At 39.5% G+C, this 22,500-nt stretch overlaps 1 protein-coding gene across 2 annotated transcripts in view; it reads right to left on the reverse strand.

Moving 5' to 3' along the window:
* Positions 1 to 22,500, reverse strand: part of Wdr33 (WD repeat domain 33) — a 105,903-nt gene that overhangs the window by 34,071 nt on the left and 49,332 nt on the right. The window contains exon 8 of one of the 2 annotated variants that reach the window (XM_055625429.1): positions 12,528 to 12,716. The exons of the other annotated variant lie outside the window; for it this stretch is intronic. Within the exon in view, the coding sequence (XP_055481404.1) occupies positions 12,571 to 12,716 (146 nt within the window). The 3' untranslated portion in view covers positions 12,528 to 12,570. Of the gene's footprint in view, positions 1 to 12,527; positions 12,717 to 22,500 lie in introns of those variants that run through there. 2 annotated transcript variants of the gene reach the window in all.

Genomic DNA, 22,500 nt, shown 5'->3' on the forward strand with positions numbered 1-22,500 from the left:
ACACACACACACACACACACACACACACACACACACACACACACACAAATCTAAGACTCCAATATTAATTGCCTACAAGGGCAAGTCAGTAGTTTGGAGACCAGACTGTTCACCGTGTAAACTGAGTATCTCTAAAATACCCAGTATCTAAAATTGTTTATGTACCAGCATACCACATGCACCAAATTCCATACTATGAAACATGGTTTTCTGAATTAAATCACTAAAAATACCATATGCAATTACTACCATATTATGTGTAGAAGAATTTTATATTTAGATTTGGGTTACCAGCCCTGTGATCACTCACTATGCAGATGCAAGTAACTCAGCCTGTACATTACTTTGTGAATGTCCAATACTGAGGGAGAAAATGTCATTTAAAAGTCTACTAAATTCACTAAGTAACAGTGGGTTACCCCTGGAAATAAGTATGAAATCTTTAAAAGATGCATATACTATTTTTATATATTTTAAGGTTTTTCTTAATCTATGTGTAACAGGTGTCCATGTATGTGCACGTCAAATGTTTCCAGATGCCTGAGGAAGTCAGATGGGGCATCAGCTGCCCTAGAGCTGGGGTCAAAGGTTGGGAGCTGCCATGTTGGGAACACAGAACCTCCTGAAAAGCACTATGTTCTGAACCCCTCAACACACACACACACAGTTTGTTTTGTTTTGTTTTGTTTTTTGAGACAGGGTTTCTCTCTGTGTAGCCTTGGCTGTCCTGGAACTCAGTCTGTAAGAACAGGCTGACCTCAAATTCAGAGATCTGCCTGCTTTTGCCTCCATAGTGCATTCTCTGTTTAAATGACTGCTGGGTGGGATTAGAGGCACACACTACCACTTCTATATTTGTCAACAAAAAAAAAAGGGGGGGGCGGTAAAGGTAGAAAAAATAAACTAGGCTGGCTCAAAGCAAACTGGCAGGAAACTTAGTGTTAATTATTCACTTAGTGTTAATTATGTTGCCCAGGGTCAGCCCTCCTCCCTCAGGCGCCTAAGTTCCACTCCAGGGACCATGTGCACAACCATTTCCACTTCCTTCTTCAGAATAAAATGTTGCTAACTTTCCATTTCACAACAAATGAAATGGCTTAGCAGTAGGGGTGCTCAGCCCCAAGCCTGATAACGTGGAAACCACATGTAGAAAAAAAGAACTTACTCCTGTAAATTGCTATTTGTCCTCCACATGTGTGCGTGGGCGTGTACTGGACACACACACATACAAATGCACAATAAGTGATGTGAAAGCCAGCAGCAAACGACTTACCACAAATTTATCCTACAATCATGTACAGCAGCACATACTTTAAGTTCTAGTTATCTGGGAGGCTGAAGCAGAACCACTTGAGTCAAAAAATTCAAAGTCTCTACGATTCTATCTCAAAAAAGGAGCTCTCGGCCCCCACAAAAACACTTTTAGATGTCGAATATTGTATCAGAAGCACTGTTCATAATAGCAAAAATTGGACACAAATTTTTAGAAGTAGAATGTTAAGATTTGCCATAGTTCCCAAATTTAAAAAAACATATCAGCACTAAAATGAAAGCTTTTAGAAACAAAGAACAAGGCTCATGAAAACAAGCAATGGACCACATACGGATCAGAACGTCAAAGTGCTTATTTGCCGTGCAAGCCTGAGGACCTGAAAGAAATTCTCAGAACACTTGGAGAAAAGAGAGACCCAATGACCAAAAGTTGTACTTTGACCTTCACATATACTGTGGCACATTCACACTTACACTCAGACACACAGGTCATACACAGTAAGAAGGTTTGCCTAATTTAATAAAGGCAAACAAAACACTCATAAACTACAAATGTTATGGGGTGATTATAAGAGTGACCCTGGTTACATAAGTGTAGATGAACACTCAGGAGGCAGAGGCAGGCAGATCTCTGTGAGTTAGAAGCCAGCTTGCTCTACATTGTGAGTTATAAGACAGCCAGGGGCTATGTAGAGAGATAAAAGTAAATAAATAAACAGTAAGAAAAAAATTATATTGGTATAGTGTGATGTTCGGGTTTTACAAATGAATAATACTGGGTAAATTTTGTGCACAACTTTCTTGGTATGATTTTAATGTAAGAAACCATGTCTGGTGGCTCATCCCTGTTATCCCTGCACTTGAGAGACTGAGGCAGGAGGATCATGAGAAAACACTTTGGGCTATTTAGAAAGACTGTGGAGTGGGGGTGGTGTTGGAAAAAGAAAGTAAGAGCAAAGGAGGAAGAGTCACCATTGTGTCACTCATTTAGGTAGCACTCTTGGTACCAGGTTCCAAACGTGACGTCACTCGGCCAGCCAACACTGCATGGCACCAAGTTTCACATTAGCAAAAGCTGTGCATGGCAATGCCCAGAGCTAAAACAGGCTCCTCTGTAACAGAGGGACAGCAGACTAGAACAATTCAGGAGAAATGAACTCTTACTGGCACGCAGCCTTGGTATGACTAATCCTGTAGTAGAAACTGACTGTGTGCCTGCAGAAGCAGAGCAGGCATCATGTTCAACAATGGCTGCCAGCCAATGGTGGCACATGACTTCAGTTCCAGCACTTGGGTGCAGAGGCAGGTGGTCCAAGGCCAGTCTGGTCTACAGAGTGAATTCGAAGACAGCTAGGGCTACACTGACAAGGCCATCTACATATGAATCAGTGAGTGGTTGGTTATCTAGGGAAACCAAGGTAAACTCTAGTAAAACTTTTGAAATTAAAGCAAAATATGGACTTCTGGTGCTGAAATTTTCTGTATATTGGGCACAGTGTTTGTCAAAATTTATAGAACTCTATCCCGAAAATGGATATTACCTGATGTGAAACACTGCAGTAAGCCAGGCTTTAAATAAATAGAGGGAGACCAGTAAGATGGCTCAGTGGGTAAAGGTGCTTGCCACAAAACCCAAAGAGCAGAGTTTGATCCCTGCGACTCACATGAGGAAAAAGACCTGACTCCTAACAAGCCTCTACACATACTCTCACCACACTTTCCATCCTAAGTAAACATACAGGCAGAGAAGCAAGGTGCAATATGCTCCCAGGTGTCCCAGGATTACAGTTTAATTAGCAACAATCTTTTAGAGAAGAGTCACTGCATGGAAATTTAAAGAGTATTACTCAGGCTGGGCATGGTGGCTCACACTTTTAATCCCAGCACTTGGAAGGTAAAGACAGATGATCTCTGTTAGTTCAAGGCCAACCTGGTCTACAGAGTGAGTTCCAAGACAGAGATACACAGAGAAATCCTGTCTCAAAAACAAAAAACAAAACAAAAGAATATTACTCTTGTGTAGTGCTTGAAGTTTCCAGTCATAGGCTCCTCACCTTTATTCCAAAGTCAAGGGAATGTAATTCAATTATCATCTCCATTTGCCAAAACAGACCTGTGAGGCCAGAAAATGAGCTTCAGTCCTCAGAAGGAACCTCAAATTTAAAGCAGATGACTCAATTTCGAGAATACTTGTGAACTGGCAAGACACCAAAGTGAACAGCAATAGAGAGACACACTGGACATTGACCCCTGGCTTACACACACACACACACACACACACACACACACACACACACACACACACACACTCATTTAAAAGAAACTTGACTGTTTATTCCTTTCTTCCTTTTTTGAAACAGGGTCTCTCTAAGTAGACCTGGAACTAACAGAGATCCTCCTGCTTCCATCTCGTGAGTGCTGGGATTAAAGGCATGTGCCATCACGTCCAGCAGCAATATTTCATCTTTGAAAGAACAAAATTTCAGAAATAATTCAACACTCTTTGTATCCCAAACACAAATCCTAAAAAATATAACATTTGTAATGTTACAGGAATTAATACTAACTTGATTTAAAGTTTGGCAGGGCAGATTTCACTTGGTCTAAAAATATTTGGTAATGAACAATGTTTTCAGGACTAACAACCACTTGATGTTGGAAAGTACTTCTAAAAGTGGCACTAAAACTTTTTATCAAAAGGTTAACACTATAATAAACCAGCCATTAGGTCACTTAAGTGCCAGCACGGGTGGGCCCATGAGATGGTACAGCAGCCAAAGCCCTTGCTGATAACCTGAGATCTGTCCTCAGAGCTCACAAGCTAGAAGACAAGAACTGAATCCCACAAGTTGTCCTCTGCCCTCCACACACACAATATTTTTTAAAGATCTATCAGTAATAAATTTTGACCATGTAGGGATTCAACAAGAGTTCACAAGTAGAACGTGGCAGACACATCCCTTCAGAGGATGGCAGACCTTTCAAGAAGCCAGGCATGAAGTTTCTGGGTCTAAGATGAGTAGGAAAGTCACACAGTGTTTATCCATTGTATTCAGATTACAACTGGACATGCAAGATATGCAGGGAGACCAGAGGTGGGATTGCTCTTACAAAGTTCAGTTTCCATCACCAATATCAGTTGTCTCATACATGCTTGTAATTCCGGTTCAAGGGGAGCCTCTGGCCTCCATGAAAATACAAGCATGAACACACTTAAATCTTTTATATATAACTTCAGTAATAAAAAGACAATTCTTGGGCTGAGGATGTTGCTTGCTCAGTAGACAAGCGTTTGCTCAGTATGAAGAGCCCTGGTTTCAATCCTCAGCATGACATAAAACCTGGGGTGGTCATGCACACCTGTGATCACAGAACTCAGAATATAAGATTTTCCAGTCATCCGCCATCACGTTAAGGCTAACCTGGGCTACAGGAAGTCCTGGTTCGCCCCTCCCCCCCAAAAAAAAGAAAGATTGCTTTAAATATTTTAGAAGAAAAAGTTCTAAGACAAACAGGATATTCAAGCTTTAGTTAAGTTGGTGAATAGATAGGCCAGGCTTTTACGGAGAGTGAAAACTTCCCTTAGTTTCCTAACCCAGCAGTGTGGTGTGAAGACTTGAAGCCAGAATGGGATAGAGATCGGTCTTGATATGTTCCTTTTTGGAAGTTCCCTGGCTTCTATGAAATTTACTATAACCTTTGTGACTGTGCACTTTCCCAGTTCCTCCTCCTCTGTCCACATGCTCTTCAGATCATGGGGCCTGTCATCCAACATGGGTAAATAGCCTTGACTTAACATGGTACATATGACCCAAGGCTCGGGAAACAGTCCAAAAACCAATACATAATGAGTTTTATTCAAAGGTCAGAAGTAATGTCCATCTTCCCATTTTATTTTTCCTGAATCAGGTCATTATATGAACAAATATTAAGAATATACATGACTTACAAAACACCAGTTTTTCTAATACAGAAAGAAAAAAAAGCAAACAATGATTCCAAGTACCATTTTGTACAATATTAACAGTTAAAGAACTGTCACTCAGAAAATGTGTTAAACATTAACAGCAAACTCTGGCTCACTGTCAGCTGTGGAAACATAAAATGTAACATCAATTTAAGTGTAAACAAAGCCTTTATCCACAGGCTAGATCAGAAGACTCAAGAACTACAAAATTTAAGGAGTGTAATTAACTTGTGAACTGGTTAGTGAGTATGGGGCTTGTTGGAAGTTTATCTTCTCATTTTGTAAAATCATTATTGACATGACCAATAACAAGACTGGCTGGGAATGATTGCTAACAGCATGCCTGTCATCAAACTCTACATAATTACATCAGTGAGAAACTACGAAGATGAACATTAACTGCAGAATGGGTACACTTCTAGGCAGTTTTCAATGTATATTCCAAGAAACATCACACAGACTCATAGGGACAGGTTTTGTTTTTTTCTCCATACTTCAGAGCTTCAGTGCTTGCAACATATAAACACATGAAAGAATTTGGTCACAAAGCTTTTCTCAGTGTACTGCCACCTTCACCACAAGACCAATTTGGGGAATTTGAAATGCTAGATCAGTTATGTTGCCAGATATACCTAAATTCAGGAACGTAGATATATTTGAATAAGGAAAAGGGCGGGCCTTCAACCATTATCTATAATGTGTATTTATTTTAAAAGATATCAGAAATATGCCAAAATATAAAGATTTAATTAAACCTAAATACTATTCAACAAACCTATAACAATTTTCAAATGTATGGTGTTAAAAGAGAGACCAATACACAAATTCCAACTCACTGGACTAAAAATGGAGACATATATATCATAGATCTTCTAATCTCCTACTTCAGTCATACTTCACCTGTATAAGCAGGTGAACTGTTTCTACAGTTTTCTACTAACTGCATGTTTACATGGAAAACTCCCAAAGGTGAACCTAAAAGAAACTGTTAAGTAGTTTAGGAGTGAAATTAAGCACGTAATTTATAAGCTAATATTGTGTAACTATTTTGTTGAGCATATGATAAAACATATGTGAGTCAAACAAAACCACACAGGCATAAATTTTGGTAAAACTTAAGTGTTAGACTGCTGTTAGCTTTTATCTAGTATGTGGAGAGAGTATAAACAAAGGGCACAATTTCCACTTGAGCAGTGAAAAGCCTTGAGGATTTGAGAGGAGGCAGTCAGGAGGAGGCTGATACAACAGGAGACCCTACAATACTCTCCCAGAACAGCTACCTAAGGCTGTTCAGAATGCATGACAGTCTTCTAGATTCTTCAGTTAGTAACAATTGTTCTTCAGAAACAATTTTACTATTTTATGCCAACCAACCTTATAAGAATTTAAATCATGTTAAAAGGTGATTTTGAAGAGTCTTAGTATTGGAAACACTACAGAGATATAATCACCAAAGAAACATTTTACAAGATTGATGGTGGGGTATGCCCAACAACTTTGGAAGTGATAACAGGATGATCAGTTCAAGGCCATCTTCAGCTACATGCTATATCTGCCAGCCTCAGTTCAAAATTGAGAAGGAGTGTGGAGGCACTACACCTTTCACTCCCAGCATTCAGGAAGCAGAAACAGGCAGGTCTCTGTAAGTTTGAGGGCAACCTGGTCTACATAGAGAGTTCTAAATCAGTCATGGCAACATGTGTGAGACCCTGCCTTAAAAAAAAAAAAAAAAAGGCTACAAGTTTGGCACTAACAAGATCACCACAATGACCTACATAGCACATGCATACAGATTAACGTACTCAGGAAAATGAGGTAGGAGCAACATTTGAACTGAGAGTCTAAGGCTGGCCTGGGTAACACTTTGAGATATTTCTCTTAGAAATAAGGGACTAGGCAGCAATAACAGTATTTATTAGTACAGATAACCAGGGCCAAGAATGAACTGGAGCCATGACTGAAATTTCTAATAAGGAAGAAAAGGTACAATAAAGAAGTGATACTCTATTAAGTGATACTCTAGAGTAAGTCTTCCTTCCAAGAGTAAGACAGAAGATGAATTGGCTCATTTTCAGTTGGTCAGATAATGGATACTTTTTTTTTACTGTCCTTAAGTTTAGGTACATAAAAGCAGCACATAGTCCTAGACTAGTGTTTCATTAGCCTCATGATAAACATAGCGACTCAAAGCACTAACTGTAACTGAGTGTGGAACAGTCAAACACTTTTGTGTCTTATCTCAAAAAAAGTAAGAAGAGCTGTAACAAAAATATATGTACATGAAAATGAGGTCGTATGAATCCCCAAATACTGCTGGAAGTAGGTATCGACTGCAATCTCCTACAGGTTGCAGAATTTTAATTACTCTATGGCTTTTATTTTTCTTTGCACAAATGAGGATTCTGAGATGACGTTTTCAAACTGGATCTTGACAATTATCCTCACTTATTACAAGCAGAAATGAGAAAAATTCAAATGAGAGATGATTATATAGCACCTAGTTTCCACCATACTAAAAGTATTTCAATAAAAACATATTTTGTCCATACTGAATATATATTCAGTTATTTAATATATATATTTAATATATATATATTACAGTAGAATGGACTCTCCCTGAAATAGTACAGGTGGTTACTCTCAAGGAGCCTAAGAACACATAATTCTCTGATTGTTGAGTGGAACAATGATTCCATTCTAACGGTTCAGTGTAGTGAAGGGACATAACCAAGGGTGACATCAAGTCATATCATCAGTGTGCATTCTTGATAATGAGATCAAATCAGCACCTCTGATCTTCTTCCCCAAACCAGAAATATCAAGTCTAATCTCATAAGGAAAGCTAGGTAAAGTCTAGCTGAGGGACAGTCAGGGCAACATGTGCAACCCTACCTTAGCTAAAAAAGAAGCCAGAAGTTTGGCAGTAACACGATTACCACAATATCATACAATAGCAGATGTGTACAGCTTAATGTAATCAGGAAAGTGAGGCAGGAGCAACATTTGAACTGAGAGTTCACCCTATACAACAGGTAACAGTAAAAAACTTAAAAAGTCAAAGCTGAGCCCTGTGGTGCACACCTGTGATCCCAGCACTTGGGGAGGCAGAGGCAGAGGCAGAGGCAGAGAGGCAGAGAGGCAGAGAGGCAGAGGCAGATGGATCTCTGAGGTCAAGACCAGCCTGGTCTACAAAGCAAATGTTATAGCCTGAGGGAGAAGCTATAAAATACACACACACCTTTAACCCCAGCACTCCCAAGGCAAGCAGAGGCACAGAGGTCAGCCTGTTTTACATAGTGAGTTCCAGGCCAGCCAAGGCTACATAGTTAGACCTGTCTCAGAAAACAAACAAAAAAAGCTTTGCTAGTCAAAGCCTTATTATAATATAGGCATGAAATATAGATCATAGGAGCTTTTGACATTTTGCTTCTATCTCTTGCTCTCTGCACTGGAGCTGAGGCTTAGTTTAACAATGGAGCAAGCCTGCCTCAGTCTCACAGGTGATGATGGCATTATTTGAACTTCTTGTTCTTTATCAAACAAAAATGAAAAACCCAGAGATCAAAATTTTTCATTAAAAGCCATAAGTATGGGCCAGGGATGGTGACATGCACTTGGGAGGCAGAGGCAGGCAGATGCCTGTGAGTTCCAGGCCTGCCAGGGCTATACAGTGAGACCTGTCTAAAACCAAAACAAACTACGTGGATAGAATGTAGCTCAGTGGCAGATTACTTGCCTTACCAGATGAAGCCATGGGTTCAGTCCCCAATACTACAAAACAGAAAAAAAACTTCTTAATCAAGCAGACTGTTGTATTTTGCCTTCACCTGAGTAGTAATGAGAGTGAATCATGGGAATCTGAGTACAACCTTTAGTACTTCCTTGCAAAGGAAAGGAATAACCCTTGGGCACACACTTACAGTACTGGTATTCAAAAATATAAAGCAAGAGAACTCCGGTGTGAGGCCATACTTGGTTACATACACAGACCCTGCCTCAGTAAAAGGAAACTGGGGCTGGACAGATGGCTTAGCAGTTAAGAGCACGTAATGATACTGGAAAGACCCAAGCTCAATTCCCAGAACCCACATGCGGCTTATAACCATCTTTGTGCACTTTAGTGAGCCTTTAGTAATCCTTAATACTGGAATATGTAAAATGGAGATTACTTTTCAAATACTAGATTATTTCAGAAAGTAAATGAAACACATGAAAAACTTAGCATCATGCCTGGGGTGCATAATAAACTCAATAATAAAAAAAAAGCTTTAACTTTGATCCAATCTCTATCCTGAAGGAGCTCACTGTGTGAATATTCTATTAGGTAACAGACCTAGTTACCCAAAAACTGCCACTGGGAAGAGTGCAGAAGGGCAGAAAATGGCATGAGGGCTTTTCACCAAAATAAGTCTGCTAAATCTTCAGTTTTCAAATGATCCCTGAAAAAAAAGGACATTAGTTCTAATTCTCATTATCTCACACTGCATAAGCCTCTGGTTTGGTTCTGAACATACCTGCACATGAACTCCGTCTCTCACACACACTCATGCACGCACACTTGTACAATAAAAATACAAATAATACTTTTAGTACTACAGATTCCATTACATTAAAATGTCATCTCCAATATTAAAAATATAGCAATCATTTCCTTTTCATTTACAGTGTAAATGTTTGTTTTCCTAACAATATTTTCTATTTCAAAGAATAGTAAGACATTCAGGGGGTATATGAAAGGTAGTAATGGGTTTAGCTCATGAGTCTTTATTTTACTTGCTTACTTACCTCTAAGTCCTCCAGGAGATGGAGGACTTAAACCTTTATAGATGTAGGGACAGACAGCTCAGTGGCAGACTCTCTGCCACTCATAAGTATGAGCAACCCAGATTTAAATCTACACATACTTAAATTTTTCTTTTAATTTTTAGTATTTTTATTATGTGTGTAAGAGTGTGTTAGAGGCCTCTGAAAGCTATGGGCAGTAGGCAGTAGATCATGAAGCCCAGGAGGGAAGGACCACCAAACTGCCTAGAGGGTGAACCAGCCCCAGGTCAGAAACAAAAAAAAGTCACGAAATGGAGAAATAACCCAAATGTGCTGATATATGCCTTTAGTCTCAGCACTGTGCAAAGCTGATAGATATCTGTGAGTCTGAGGACAGCCTGGTGTACAGAATTCCAGGACCACCAACTACTTCCTAAGATCCTGCCTTTAAAAACAATAATAAATTTAAAAAGCAGACAATAAAAAGTAACAATTATTTTAAAAAGTAGGAGGAATATTAGACTGGAAACTAGAGATCTGTTGCAAAGAAGTCTCAAAAAAGGTAAACGTGCTTTGGCATGAAGTCGTGATCTCAGTGCAAAGTGAACTAACAGTGGGCACAAGCAACATCCCCAGTAATAGTCGAAGAAAAGTCATCAAGATGACTCAGTGGACAAAGAGAGGTGCCTCTAAGGCTTGAACCTGACTTCAGACACACATGGCTGCAGGGCAGAACCAACTCCTCCAAGCCATCCCCAGACCGTCACATGGTGCCCAACGCATTTACACACACACACACACACACACACACACACACACACAAATAAATATATGTAAAAACAAGTCCAAATGTAGTAAAGGGTCTGTTTAGCAGCAGTTCAATGACAAGGGTTGAGGTGTAGCATAGGAAAAGGCAGTTGAACACAAGCAGAATAAATTAATTCCACACCAGACCAGAACAAACTTCTTTGGTAAATGTGGCAGCTGCCTGTTTACTCCATGTTTGTGTCTCTCCACTCTCCTCACTACACTGATACCACAATGAGGTCTACCCTCCTGGAAAACAGTGGACCTAACTCCAAAGAAAGATGAGATAGCTAACCAATTTTACCAATCAAAACAATAACTAATCAAACATATGACCAAGCAGGAATTACTACAAGTTTAAGAGAAGCTAAGCAGAAAGACCAAGACAAAGTGGCTCTAAGAAAACTGAAAGTAGCCAAACAACATACGCTTCAGTGGCTACCTGAGTTTTAAGAGATGTTTTCATCATTAAAAGTGAACATACTGGGCTGAGGTATATAGCTCAATGGTACTTGCCTAGTATGCTCAAGGCCCTGGGTTCCTTCACCAAGATGAAAAAGAAGAAAGTAACAAAAAACCCGGCAGAGAAGAAAAATAAAACAGAACACTTAAAAACAAGTCTAGAACAGTAGGAATGAGAGAAACATGCAACTTGCAAAAATAAAGATCATCAGATATGATGAGTAACAGGATCAACATCTGTCTGCCAGGAATTCCACAGATATAGAGAAATGGAAACAAAGAAAAAATACTCAAATGAATAAAGATTGTAAATTAAGTAAGTCCAAGAAAGCTGAAGTTTAGAGTATATTTACCTACACACAGAAAAACAACAGCTAAAACTGCACAGAAGGGCTGGAGAGATGATCTAGTAGTGATCTTATAGGACCAGAGCTGAGTTGTCAGCAACAATGCAGCCAACCAGGTCAACCACCTGTGACTGCAGCTCCAAGGCATCTAATGCCCTCTTCTGGCCTCCCTGCATGTGCGCGTATGTGTGTATGTGCACGCACACATTAAAAAAATCATATTTTGAAAGTGTATGTAAGTGCCCAAAAAAGGCAACCTGTTCTACAAAGTAAGGGCTAGGCCAGCAAGGGCTACATAGTGACACTGTCTCAAACATCAAAAGGGGAAATATCACAAATTAAGAGACAAAAACCAAGAGTCTCAAACTAGCATCTGGCTTCTTGTCAGCAAAAAACCAAAAGGTAACAGAGGTGTTTAAATTTCTGATAGAAGCCTGGCATGGTGAAGAAGGCCTTTACGTCTTTGAAGCTAGCATTTGGTAGGCAGATGCAGGCAGAACTGGAACTCTTTGAATTCAAGGCCAGCAAGGTCTGCATAGCCAACTTAAGGCCAGCAACAGCTACATAATGAGACTGCCTCAGCAAACAAAACACTGTATTAAATTCTCAAAAAATTAATAAAAACATTAAAAAATAAAATTTAAAATGTGAGGGAAAAGGTCTTTAGAAATTTAAACCTTACTGGAGAGATGGTTCAGCAGCTAAGGGTACTACTGGCTGTTCTTCCAGAGAAACTGGGTTCAATTTCAAGCAACCAAATGATGGCTCACAACTGTGTGTAAGTCCAGCTTGAGCAGATCCAACACCTTTTTCTGACCTCTTTGGCCACCATACACCAATGTAGCACACAGTTATACGTGCAAGAAAACACTCATATACATTAAAAAAAAAAAACTAAAATAAAATACATTTTTAAAAGTAAGATAAGATTTATTTGCTCAAAATGCAAAACTAAAAATCTAAAATCTGAGGCTGGAGAGGTGGCCAGCATTTAAGAACACTGGCTGCTCTTGCAGAGGACCTGAGGTTGTTCCCGGCGTCCACTTGGCAGCTTACCACAGTCCATAACTCCAGGGGATCCAGTGCCTTCTTCCGCCCTCCACAGGCACCAGGAACAAACAAAATATGTTTACATACACGCAGATAAAACATTCAAAACACATAAAAGTAAATAAATCTTTTTGTTTGTTTTAGTTTGTCAGAGGCAAGGTTTCTCTGTGTAACAGAGCCCTGGCAATCCTGGACTCACTTTGTAGACCAAGCTGACTGTGAACCCAGAGACCCACTTGCTTCTGTCTTCCCAGTGCTGAGAAAAAGGCATGCACCACCACACTCAGCCTGTAAATAAATCTTAAAAAAAGAAAAGTCCTAAAAAATTTGCATAGATATAAGTTTTAGTGTCATTTATAAAAACAACTAAAAGATAATCTCATTGTGACACTGTCAATAAAATAAACAGCTCATAAAATGAAAGAATTAAGAAAAAATTATCATGGGCTATCAAGAAGGTTAGGTGGGTAAAGGCACTTGGTTGTACAAATTTAACAACCTGAGTATGATCCCTGGAACCCACTGGAAAGAAAGACCAACTTCCAAAAGCTGTCTTCTGACCCCAATACATGCATTATGGCACACACACATTCACATACTCACAAAACAATAAAGTAAAAGTTTTAAAAATAATGCAATGATTAACTTAGCTTGCAGTATTTTGTTCTGTGACTTAATAGTATTCTTAGCAAAAATGCTGTTTCTTAGTTTCTACTCCTTAGAATTTGTATGTGTGTGTGTGTGTGAGTGAAGGAGGGGGTTCATGTGTGTGCATGTGCTTCCATATGTGCTCCTGCATATGGAGGCCTGATAATCTCAGCTGTTGTTCCCCAGGTGCCACACTCCTCTTTAAAAAGGGGGAGGAGTGTATAATTAGCCTGGGACTCACTGAGTAGGCTAGGTTGCCTGGTCAGCAAACCTGTTTGTTTCCACCTCTAGGTTGAGGCCCCCAACCCCTTTTAATGCTAGTTCTAGGGCCTCATGCTGGTGTGGCAAGTGCTTCAACAAATATGCTATCTTTACGGCCCTTGCTTCTTAAGTTTTAAATAAAAAAAGAGAAGAGAACAAATGATTAAACATCTTTTTATATTGTGAAGGGAAAATAAAAGTAGAAAAGCAAAAGAGGGGGAGAAAGAAATTTAGGAAGAACAGATTTCTTTCAGAAAACTAATCATAAACAAAGATGTACTATCTACAATTGGGGATCAAATAGAACACGGAAAGCACAGGCAGGAATATCTCTGAGGTAGACTTCTACAGAGCGAGTTCCAGGACAGCCAGGGCTACACAGAGAAGCTGTCTCAAAAACCCAATCCCACCCCGCCTCCCCAAAAAACACCACTACCACAACATGTAAAAGCAATAATGGCAATGCCTGAAATAACAAAAATTCACTTACACAAAACCAGGCAGGGTTACTGGGGTAAGATCACTGAACTTCTCATCTTTCAGAACAGCAAAGACATACTATGCCAGCAGATTCCCATACTACAAAATCTTTCCTTAAAAAGCCAGAAAAATTTTACCTTGTAATATTTTTGTAATTAAAAAAAGTAAGGTTAAAAATCTGAATAGTGAGGCTAGAGAAGGCTCAACAGGAGAGCTGACTGTTTCTGCAGAGGATCTGAATTTGGTTCCCACAGAGCAGCTCTGAACCTCCAATGTGCACACAAATGGTACACATCCATACACTAAGGCACACAAACACACACAAAACATTTTTTTTTTTAATTGGAATATGGAGGAGCTGGAGAGGTAGGACCTTGGCTTATTTTCCAGCACCCACATGGTAGCTCACAACCATCTTTAATAGTTCCAGGACCTGGGGGATGCAGTGTCCCATTATTGCATATATACTAATACAGGCAAAATGCTGAAAAACAGAAAATAAAAATACTTTAATTAATATGGAGATTTCCTATAATTTTCTTAAACACTATTAATGACTTTGAAAGACAATTTATCTTCCAAGAGTGTAAATAATTACACACTCTGAAGTTACAAATATAAAAGTACAAAGAACCTTAAAATAAAACTTTGTCTTAGCACAGCCATGCATGGTGGAACATATGTGTAATCTCAGCACTAGGGATGCCAAAGCAGAAGGACCGATGTAAGCTCGAAAGTCATGATGGTCTGTGTTCCATACAAACCAGAACTTTATAAAGCTTTATAAAGTTTATAGAACTTTATAAAGCTTTATAAAGTTTATAGAACTTTATAAATCTCACCTCCCTCCCACCCCCTGTTCCTTCCCTCACAAAAACAAAGAAAAAAACCTGTGTCTTAGCAAAATACATGGCTTTTGGCTGGATGCAGTGGTGTACACCTGTAATTCCAGTATTCTGGAAGGCAGAGGCAGGCAGATCTCTGTGAGTTCAAGGCTAGCCTGGTCTACCAAATGAGTCCAGGATAGCCAAGGCTACACAGAGAAACCCTGTTTCGAAAAACCAAAAACCAAAAACATGGCTTTGGCTTAACTCCAGGACATGAAACTGAGACAGGAGATCCATAAGCTCAAGGAAAAAAAGGATGAGCAAAAGAGAGACAGAGAAAGACAGAGACAGAAAGAAAAAATATGTGTAACGTAAACTACTTTCTGAGGTAATTTTTTAAAAATATTTTTTATATTTGTATAGTAACTCTGGGAAGATATAAACAAGGTCAGGCATATGGCCCACAAGCAGGCACTTCAGGTGGCAGAGGCAGGATAAAGTAAGTTAAGCCAGCCTGAACTTCGTAGTATTCTTGTTTCACACGGAAGAAGACAGGTGGGAAGGGGACCACACAAAAAAACTACTAATAAAATGGCGCTCACCTTGGGTATGAGACTGAAGAGGACTGCAAGACTGACATTTCACTATTTTAATTCCAGTTTAAAATTCCAATGAATACTCACTACTTTTGCAAAAGTAGAAAAATTTCAGGAGAAAGCTCTTCTTTCATTAACCCCACCCACTTCTTTCTTAGCCCTTCACCCTTTTACCTCCCAAACACTGTTGTATTTAAATGGATTTTTACAACTCTGCAATCCTCCACTGGATACATAAAACAGTGTATTTGTTATTATACATGATTGCAGAGAAAAAACCATACCTTAGCCCTGCACTTGGTCTTAAGCTGGACTAGTTGTGAAATGGAGCTGCTCATAGAACCAAACTACAAGAGAGATCCCACACAGGTTAATGATGTTATGTCTACTGTTACTGTCACCAACTGTGATTTCTCTCAGCATTAGGACAAGACATGTCAACACCAACGTAGGTCCACTTAACCAGGTAGAATGAAAGCTTTGTACAACATACACCAAAGCAGGAACCACTGGTGTGCTTGTTAGCTCAAGAGTGTAGCTGTGTTACACACTTTCATGAGATAAGCACACAGAAATCACATGACCAATGCATCCCAGTGGAAAAAAGTTTGTTAGCCAGGGATGTGAAACAGGGCTACCACTCTCTGGGAAGCTGTGTGATGTTAGGATATATAACAGTGTGGTGCCCAGTTTCTGAACTGAACTTAGCCTCAGTCATCAGAGGGAACACAGAACCGCAGTCCAAGCAGCATAGCAGCATGAAGGCTTGTTGCCCTCTGCTGTACTTAGGGAAGGGTTCCTTGGGTTTGGAGAGGTGACTCAGCTGCTAAGAGCGCTAACTGCTCTTCCAGAGGACTCAGGTTTAGCTCCCAGCACTCACATCAAGCAGCTCCCAACTGCCTGTAACTCCAGATCCAGGAGATCCAATGGCCTCTATTGGCACCTCTGTAACATGATACATATAAACTTTTGTGGGCACTCACACACATATACATACATACACACATACATACAAATAAACTTAAAAGAATGCTTTCTTTCACTTCACAATCTAAATAACATCAATAAAAGTAAAGAAGCAAAGGGTAATGGAGAAAGAGGTTAAAGGCAATGAAAGTCTATGTCACAAATATTCCTAATGGAGGTTATGCTATGGTTGTTCTGTTACAGAAACAGGACCTCACTCAGTAGCCCAGTGTGGCCTAGAACTCACTATGTAGCCCCAGCTGGCATCAAACTCCTACCTCAGCCTGCCAAGTGCTGGGGTTATAGGCATGCAACGCAGCGACCACACCAATTCACGTATTTGATTTTGATCCTAATTAAAAGGATTATTAAAAATGTTCAAAAAAGGGGCCAGTAATGTGGCTTATGAGAAAAGTACTCCCACACAAGCCTGACAAACTCAGTTAGACTCCTGGTTCCTGAAGTGGAAGGAGAGACCTGGCTCCCAAAATCTGTCCTCTAACCTCTACACCCAATCATTATACTCATATACACTAATGATGACCTCTTTTAGTGTTCAAAATAAGGAAAGGCTATAAAACTTTGTTAGTAAAATGCTTGCCTAGCACTCATAAAAACTGGATTCAATTGCCAGCACTGCATAAACTGGAAGTTCAAGATCATCCTGATAAATGTGAGTTTGAGATAGCCTGGGATATATGACACCCTGTCTTTAAAAAAATAAAAATAAAAATAACTCATATTTCAAGACACTATAAACCTACTAACACATTGAACTCTGCTCTAAATCTACAAAGCAAAACTCAGTATAGTATCTCAATACACAAGAATTTACCTAGTTAGAACTTAAAAAAGTAGCTAATGGGTCAGGAAAGACTAAGAAACATAAATTCAAAGAACAAATAAAAGGCCCAGTGTGGTAGCATACATAAATAATGCCAGTATTTGGGAAGTACAGAAGGAGAACTACCAGTACAAGGCCAGTCTGAACTACGTTATGAGACTCAAGCTCCCAAACAAACACTGGACAAGCAAACACAGCAAAAATAGCCTTAGAGATGGAGAGCTTCAGTAAGCCCATAATTCTGACAGGAGGGCAAAGATATGACGATTAAAATAAAAGAATGTTTTTTAAAGCCTCAAATCATAGCACACATCTTTAGGCCCAGCACTTGAGACAGAGGCAGGCAGATCTCCACTCAGCCCTAACAATATCATCAGACCATGTTCTCAAAAAAAGTCATGCTATATTCATATACATACAACTATTAAAAAGAGTATAATCACATCCTAGCCTCTCAACTCATTACCCTTAAACAAATCTTTTACCACTTCCTCATCACCTCCACTCTCCTCTTAAATCAGCTAAAATGTACATTCTTTCCCATACTCATGCTATGCCTTTTAGTATCTTCTCTTAGTATATTTACATATGCAACACATATGTGCTCTGCTCTGCTCTGCACTATGCAGAATGCTTTCTGTGCACACCTGTGACCCTTAGAACAACACGGTGAGGAACGTACCACTAGCTATAATTTAGACATGGAGACACGGGCTGAGAGTTCCCCACTGGCAAAGCCAGGATTCAAAGCCAGAACTGTTGGCCATAGCAGAATAATGTTTAAAGTAGATCAAAGAAAGAGCTAAAAACTCAGAAGATGGCTCGGTGGTTAAAGTAACTGCTACATAAGCATGAACAACAGAATGCAGATCAGCCCCAGAATCCACAGAAATGACAAAAGAGTGTAATAGCCCAGGGCTCGGAAGGCAGCAATGGCTGCTGGCTAGACCAGCAAGAGAGAGAAGCTTTGGCTTTAACAGAGACCCTACCTCAATGAATGAAGTAGAAAGCAACCAAGAAAGACCCCTGATACAAACCACAGGCTTCGATAAAAGTGCACTTGCACATAGGGACATGACCACACAAGTGAACATGCATGCATGAGCACACTTCATAAACCTATACATTGAAATTTTTAAAAATTTAAAGAAAAAAATTCCAAGATTCCCATAAACAGAAAAGTACATAGAATTCTGGAGTTTCTGGAGGAAAGAGGCTTAACCACTATAAACAGCTATTTTATATATTTTTTATTTTTCTATTAATACTTCTAATTTTGTTTGTTTGTTTAGGAGAGGAGACACACATAACAGTAAATGTACATATGGAGGTCAGAGAACAAGTTTTGGGAGTTTGTTTCTCTATCATTTGGGTCCTAAAACTATGAAACTGGGGTTAACATGGACTGAGCTGGCAAGCATATTTACCTGCTAAGCCATCTTGTCATCTTTGTTGCTGTATTTGAAAGCTAGTAAGCTAATAATACACCTACCAGTTTGTTTCTCTTTTTTTTTTTTTTTTTTTTTTATTTTGAAAAGGGGTCCATTTTCCAGACCTTATCCCTACTTTTCCAAAGAAACGTAAGACAGACTAGGAACAAACTTGCTCTCATCAGTTACAGAAAATATGTAACCAGTGTTTTGGTTTGACTTTCTGAAAAAGGATCTAGCTACAGCCCAGGCTATCCGAAGTCACTGCAGGCCTCTGCCTCAGCCTCACAAAGACTGAGATTACAAGAACGCATGGATTGCCACATGGACAGATACAAACACACACCCACCCACCAACACACATACATACAAATATACACGGAGATACAAACACACAAACACATATATACACATAAAGTAGAGTGCAGGCATAATTCAGTGGTACATTTGTCTATCAGGCACAAGACCCTGGATTGTCTCTCCAGCACTTTAAACAAAAACAAAATCCTAACTTGGACCAACTTTTTTGAGGGAAAATATTCTTTTTAATCAATGTATTTATTTCTTCATTTTACATCCCAATCATAAGCCCCTCCCTCTGGGTGGAAAAACTCTTGTTCTGAGTATTTTAATACTGCCAGCCAGCCGGGTGGTGGAGGCACAAGCCTATAATCCCAGCACTTGGAGGTAGCGGCAGGCTGATGGAGAGCTGTGAGGTTCAGGGCAGCTTTGTCTACAAAGCGAGTTCCAGGACAGCCAAGGCTACACAAGAAACACTGTCACAGACCCCGCCCCAAAACAAAAACAAAAACAAAAACAACCCTGTCAGGCATGGTGACTCATGGCTGTACTAACAGCCAGTACAGGATAGGCAGAGGATCTAAGATCATGAGATCAAGGCTTTCCTAAGCTATTTTATAAATTTCAGGCTGGCCTAAAATAGTTTGAAATTCTTAGTTTATTACATATAAATAAAATTTAATTTTACTATGCTTCTGCATTATAAGTTAATTCTTTTGTTTTCTGGGTCCTGGAAAACAACAAAGATTTCAGTATCATGTAAAAAAAAACATTACTTTTTCTACAGGAAGATCTTCAACCAGTGATAAAAATAATATTACTTCTTTTTGAGGGGTAGGTATGGGGGAGATAGCTTGGCTGGGCTAGAAATCACTATATAGAGGAGGCTGAACTTGAACAGATATCCACCTGCCTCTGCCTCCTGAGTGTTGAGATTTTGCTGTTACATCTTTAAGAGACATTTGTCTTGCTTGTTCACTTGTGCTACAGATGGCACACTAAGCAGATGTGCTCTCAACTGCTAATAAATACTGATTAAACCATATCAACAAATCTGCCCATTGTTAAAATTCACTCCTTTTAACTAATTACATGAGTGTGTGCTTTACGTACATACATACACACGAGAATATGTACATACTTATACCCACACATGCTTATGTAAGGAATTGATAGAGAATATCCTCAGCTAGGTGGGATGACATGTGCCTTTAATCCTAGCACTCAGGATAAAGAGGCAGGTGGAACTGAGTTCAAGGCCAGACTGGTCTACACAGAGAGCTCCAGAACAGCCAGAACTACATAAAGACCCTGTCTCAAAACAATAAAAACAAAAAGAAAACACACTGACACAAAAGAGAATATCCCTGATTTATCATGAAAATATGGAGACCTACCTACCTACCTACCTTGGAGCTTATTAAAAGACAAACTTTGTTCCAAATCTTCTGTTTTAAAAGTATCACCAGATTTTCATGAATGTTCAATAAAAGTTATGCTTAAAAAATTAGCCCTGGACTCCATCCCCAAGAGGGCAAAACTAATCCAAGGCCAAAAAAAAAAAAAAAAAACAAAAAACAAACAAACAAACAAACAAACAAAACAAAACAAAAAAACCGTCTTTGCCTATAGCCATCTTGAGAGCTAACAGGGAATGAATATCACAATTAGTATGCTTTGTTAGTGTAAGGTAACAGCTCACACATCTTCAAAGGCTTTAAAGTCTTTGATATTTACTTTTCCCTGTTAAGTTGGGTCAGATAAGAAAATGAAAAACTGACTCTAGCCAACTGTAAAGAAACACCTCATATCCTGAGTGAGGTATCCCAGAAGCAGAAAGACACACAAGATATATACCCATACATAAGTGGATATTAGACATATGATATAGGATAAACCTACTAAAATCTGTACACCTAAAGAAACTAATCAAGAAAGAGGACTCAGGCTAAAATGCTCAATCCCCATTCAGAAAGGCAAAGAGGATGGACATCAGAAGGAGAAAACAGGGAACAGGACAGGAGCCTGCCACAGAGGGCCTCTGAAAGGCTCTAACCTGCAGGATATCATCGCAGATGCTGAGACTTATGGCCAACCTTTGGGCAGAGTACAGGGAACCTTATGAAAGAAGTGGGAAATAATAAGACCTGGAGAGGACAGCAGCTCCACAAGGAGAGCAACAGAACAAAAAAAAATCTAGGCCCAGGGGTCTTTTCTGAGACTGATACTCCAACCAAGGACCATTCATGGAGATAACCTAGAGGCCCTGCACAGATGTAGCCCATAGCAGTTCAGTGTCCAAGTGGGTTCCACTGTAATGGGAACAGGGACTGTCTCTGACATGAATTGATTGGCCTGCTCTTTGATCACCTCCCCCTGAGGGGGAAGCAGCATTACCAGGCCACAGAGGAAGACAATGCAGCCACTCCTGATGAGACCTGATAGACTAGGATCAAAAGGAAGGGAAGTCCTCCCCTATCAGTGGACCAGGGGAGGGGCATGGGTGGAGAAGGGGGAGAGAGCGGGACTGAGAGAGAAGGTGGGAGGGGGAATACAAAGTAAATAAATTGTAATTAACAATAATAAAAAAAGAAAAAACTTATTAAGTACTAAGATCTAATTTTTATATAACACTTAGTAAGTAAACTTTACTCGTCTGCTTTCCTGTTATCAAGAGAAACCCTGTCTCAAAAAAAAATATTGGGAATACTAATGGTAAGATGAAATTAATCTACATATTCTACACTTACAAAGTCACTCTAAAACACAAATGAGGGCTGAAAGATGGGTCAATAACTACTGTACTTGGCACCCAAGAAGAGCTGAGTTTCCATTAACACAATCTACATAAAAATAAAAGTACAGTGACAGGTGCCTGTAAAGCCATCATTGGGAGGCCAGAAACAGAAGGATCTCTGGGGCTCACTGGCCAGCCACTGAAGCTGGATCACTCAACTCCACGTTCAAGGACAGACCCAGTCTCAAAAGCTAAATTGAAGACTAGCAGGTGACTGAGGAAGTCACCTGCTGGTGAACTCCAGCACTACAGCCACATGTATACACCGGCACAGCCTCAGAAACAAGTGAATGCACAAACAAATATTAAAGTGAAGAAACAAATTTTTAAACCACAAATGAATAATACATATTTTCTAATTCACAGAGAAGGGAATTCTGGAAGACTCTAGTATATTATATTTTCCTGTCAAGACCATACTAATAAGTAATGAAATGGAAAACATTGACAAACACAATGAAAATTGTTAAAGTGCAAAAAGTATTTGCCTCAATTACTCAAACACTTAGTTAGCTCAAACACAAAAGTTAGCTCTCAGAAGAAAAGAGACTCACACCCCTTTCTGTAGTCAGTCTTATGAGGCTAAGGCTGACCTAAAACTCCCTATGTAGTCAAGGATAACCTTGAACTTGTAATCTTCCTGCTTCTAGGCATGAGCTAAGGTGATCAGAGCTTCCTGCAT

Source organism: Psammomys obesus, unplaced genomic scaffold (genome assembly GCF_907164565.1).
Source record: "Psammomys obesus unplaced genomic scaffold, mPsaObe1.curated_primary_1811, whole genome shotgun sequence".
NCBI lineage: Eukaryota > Metazoa > Chordata > Mammalia > Rodentia > Muridae > Psammomys > Psammomys obesus.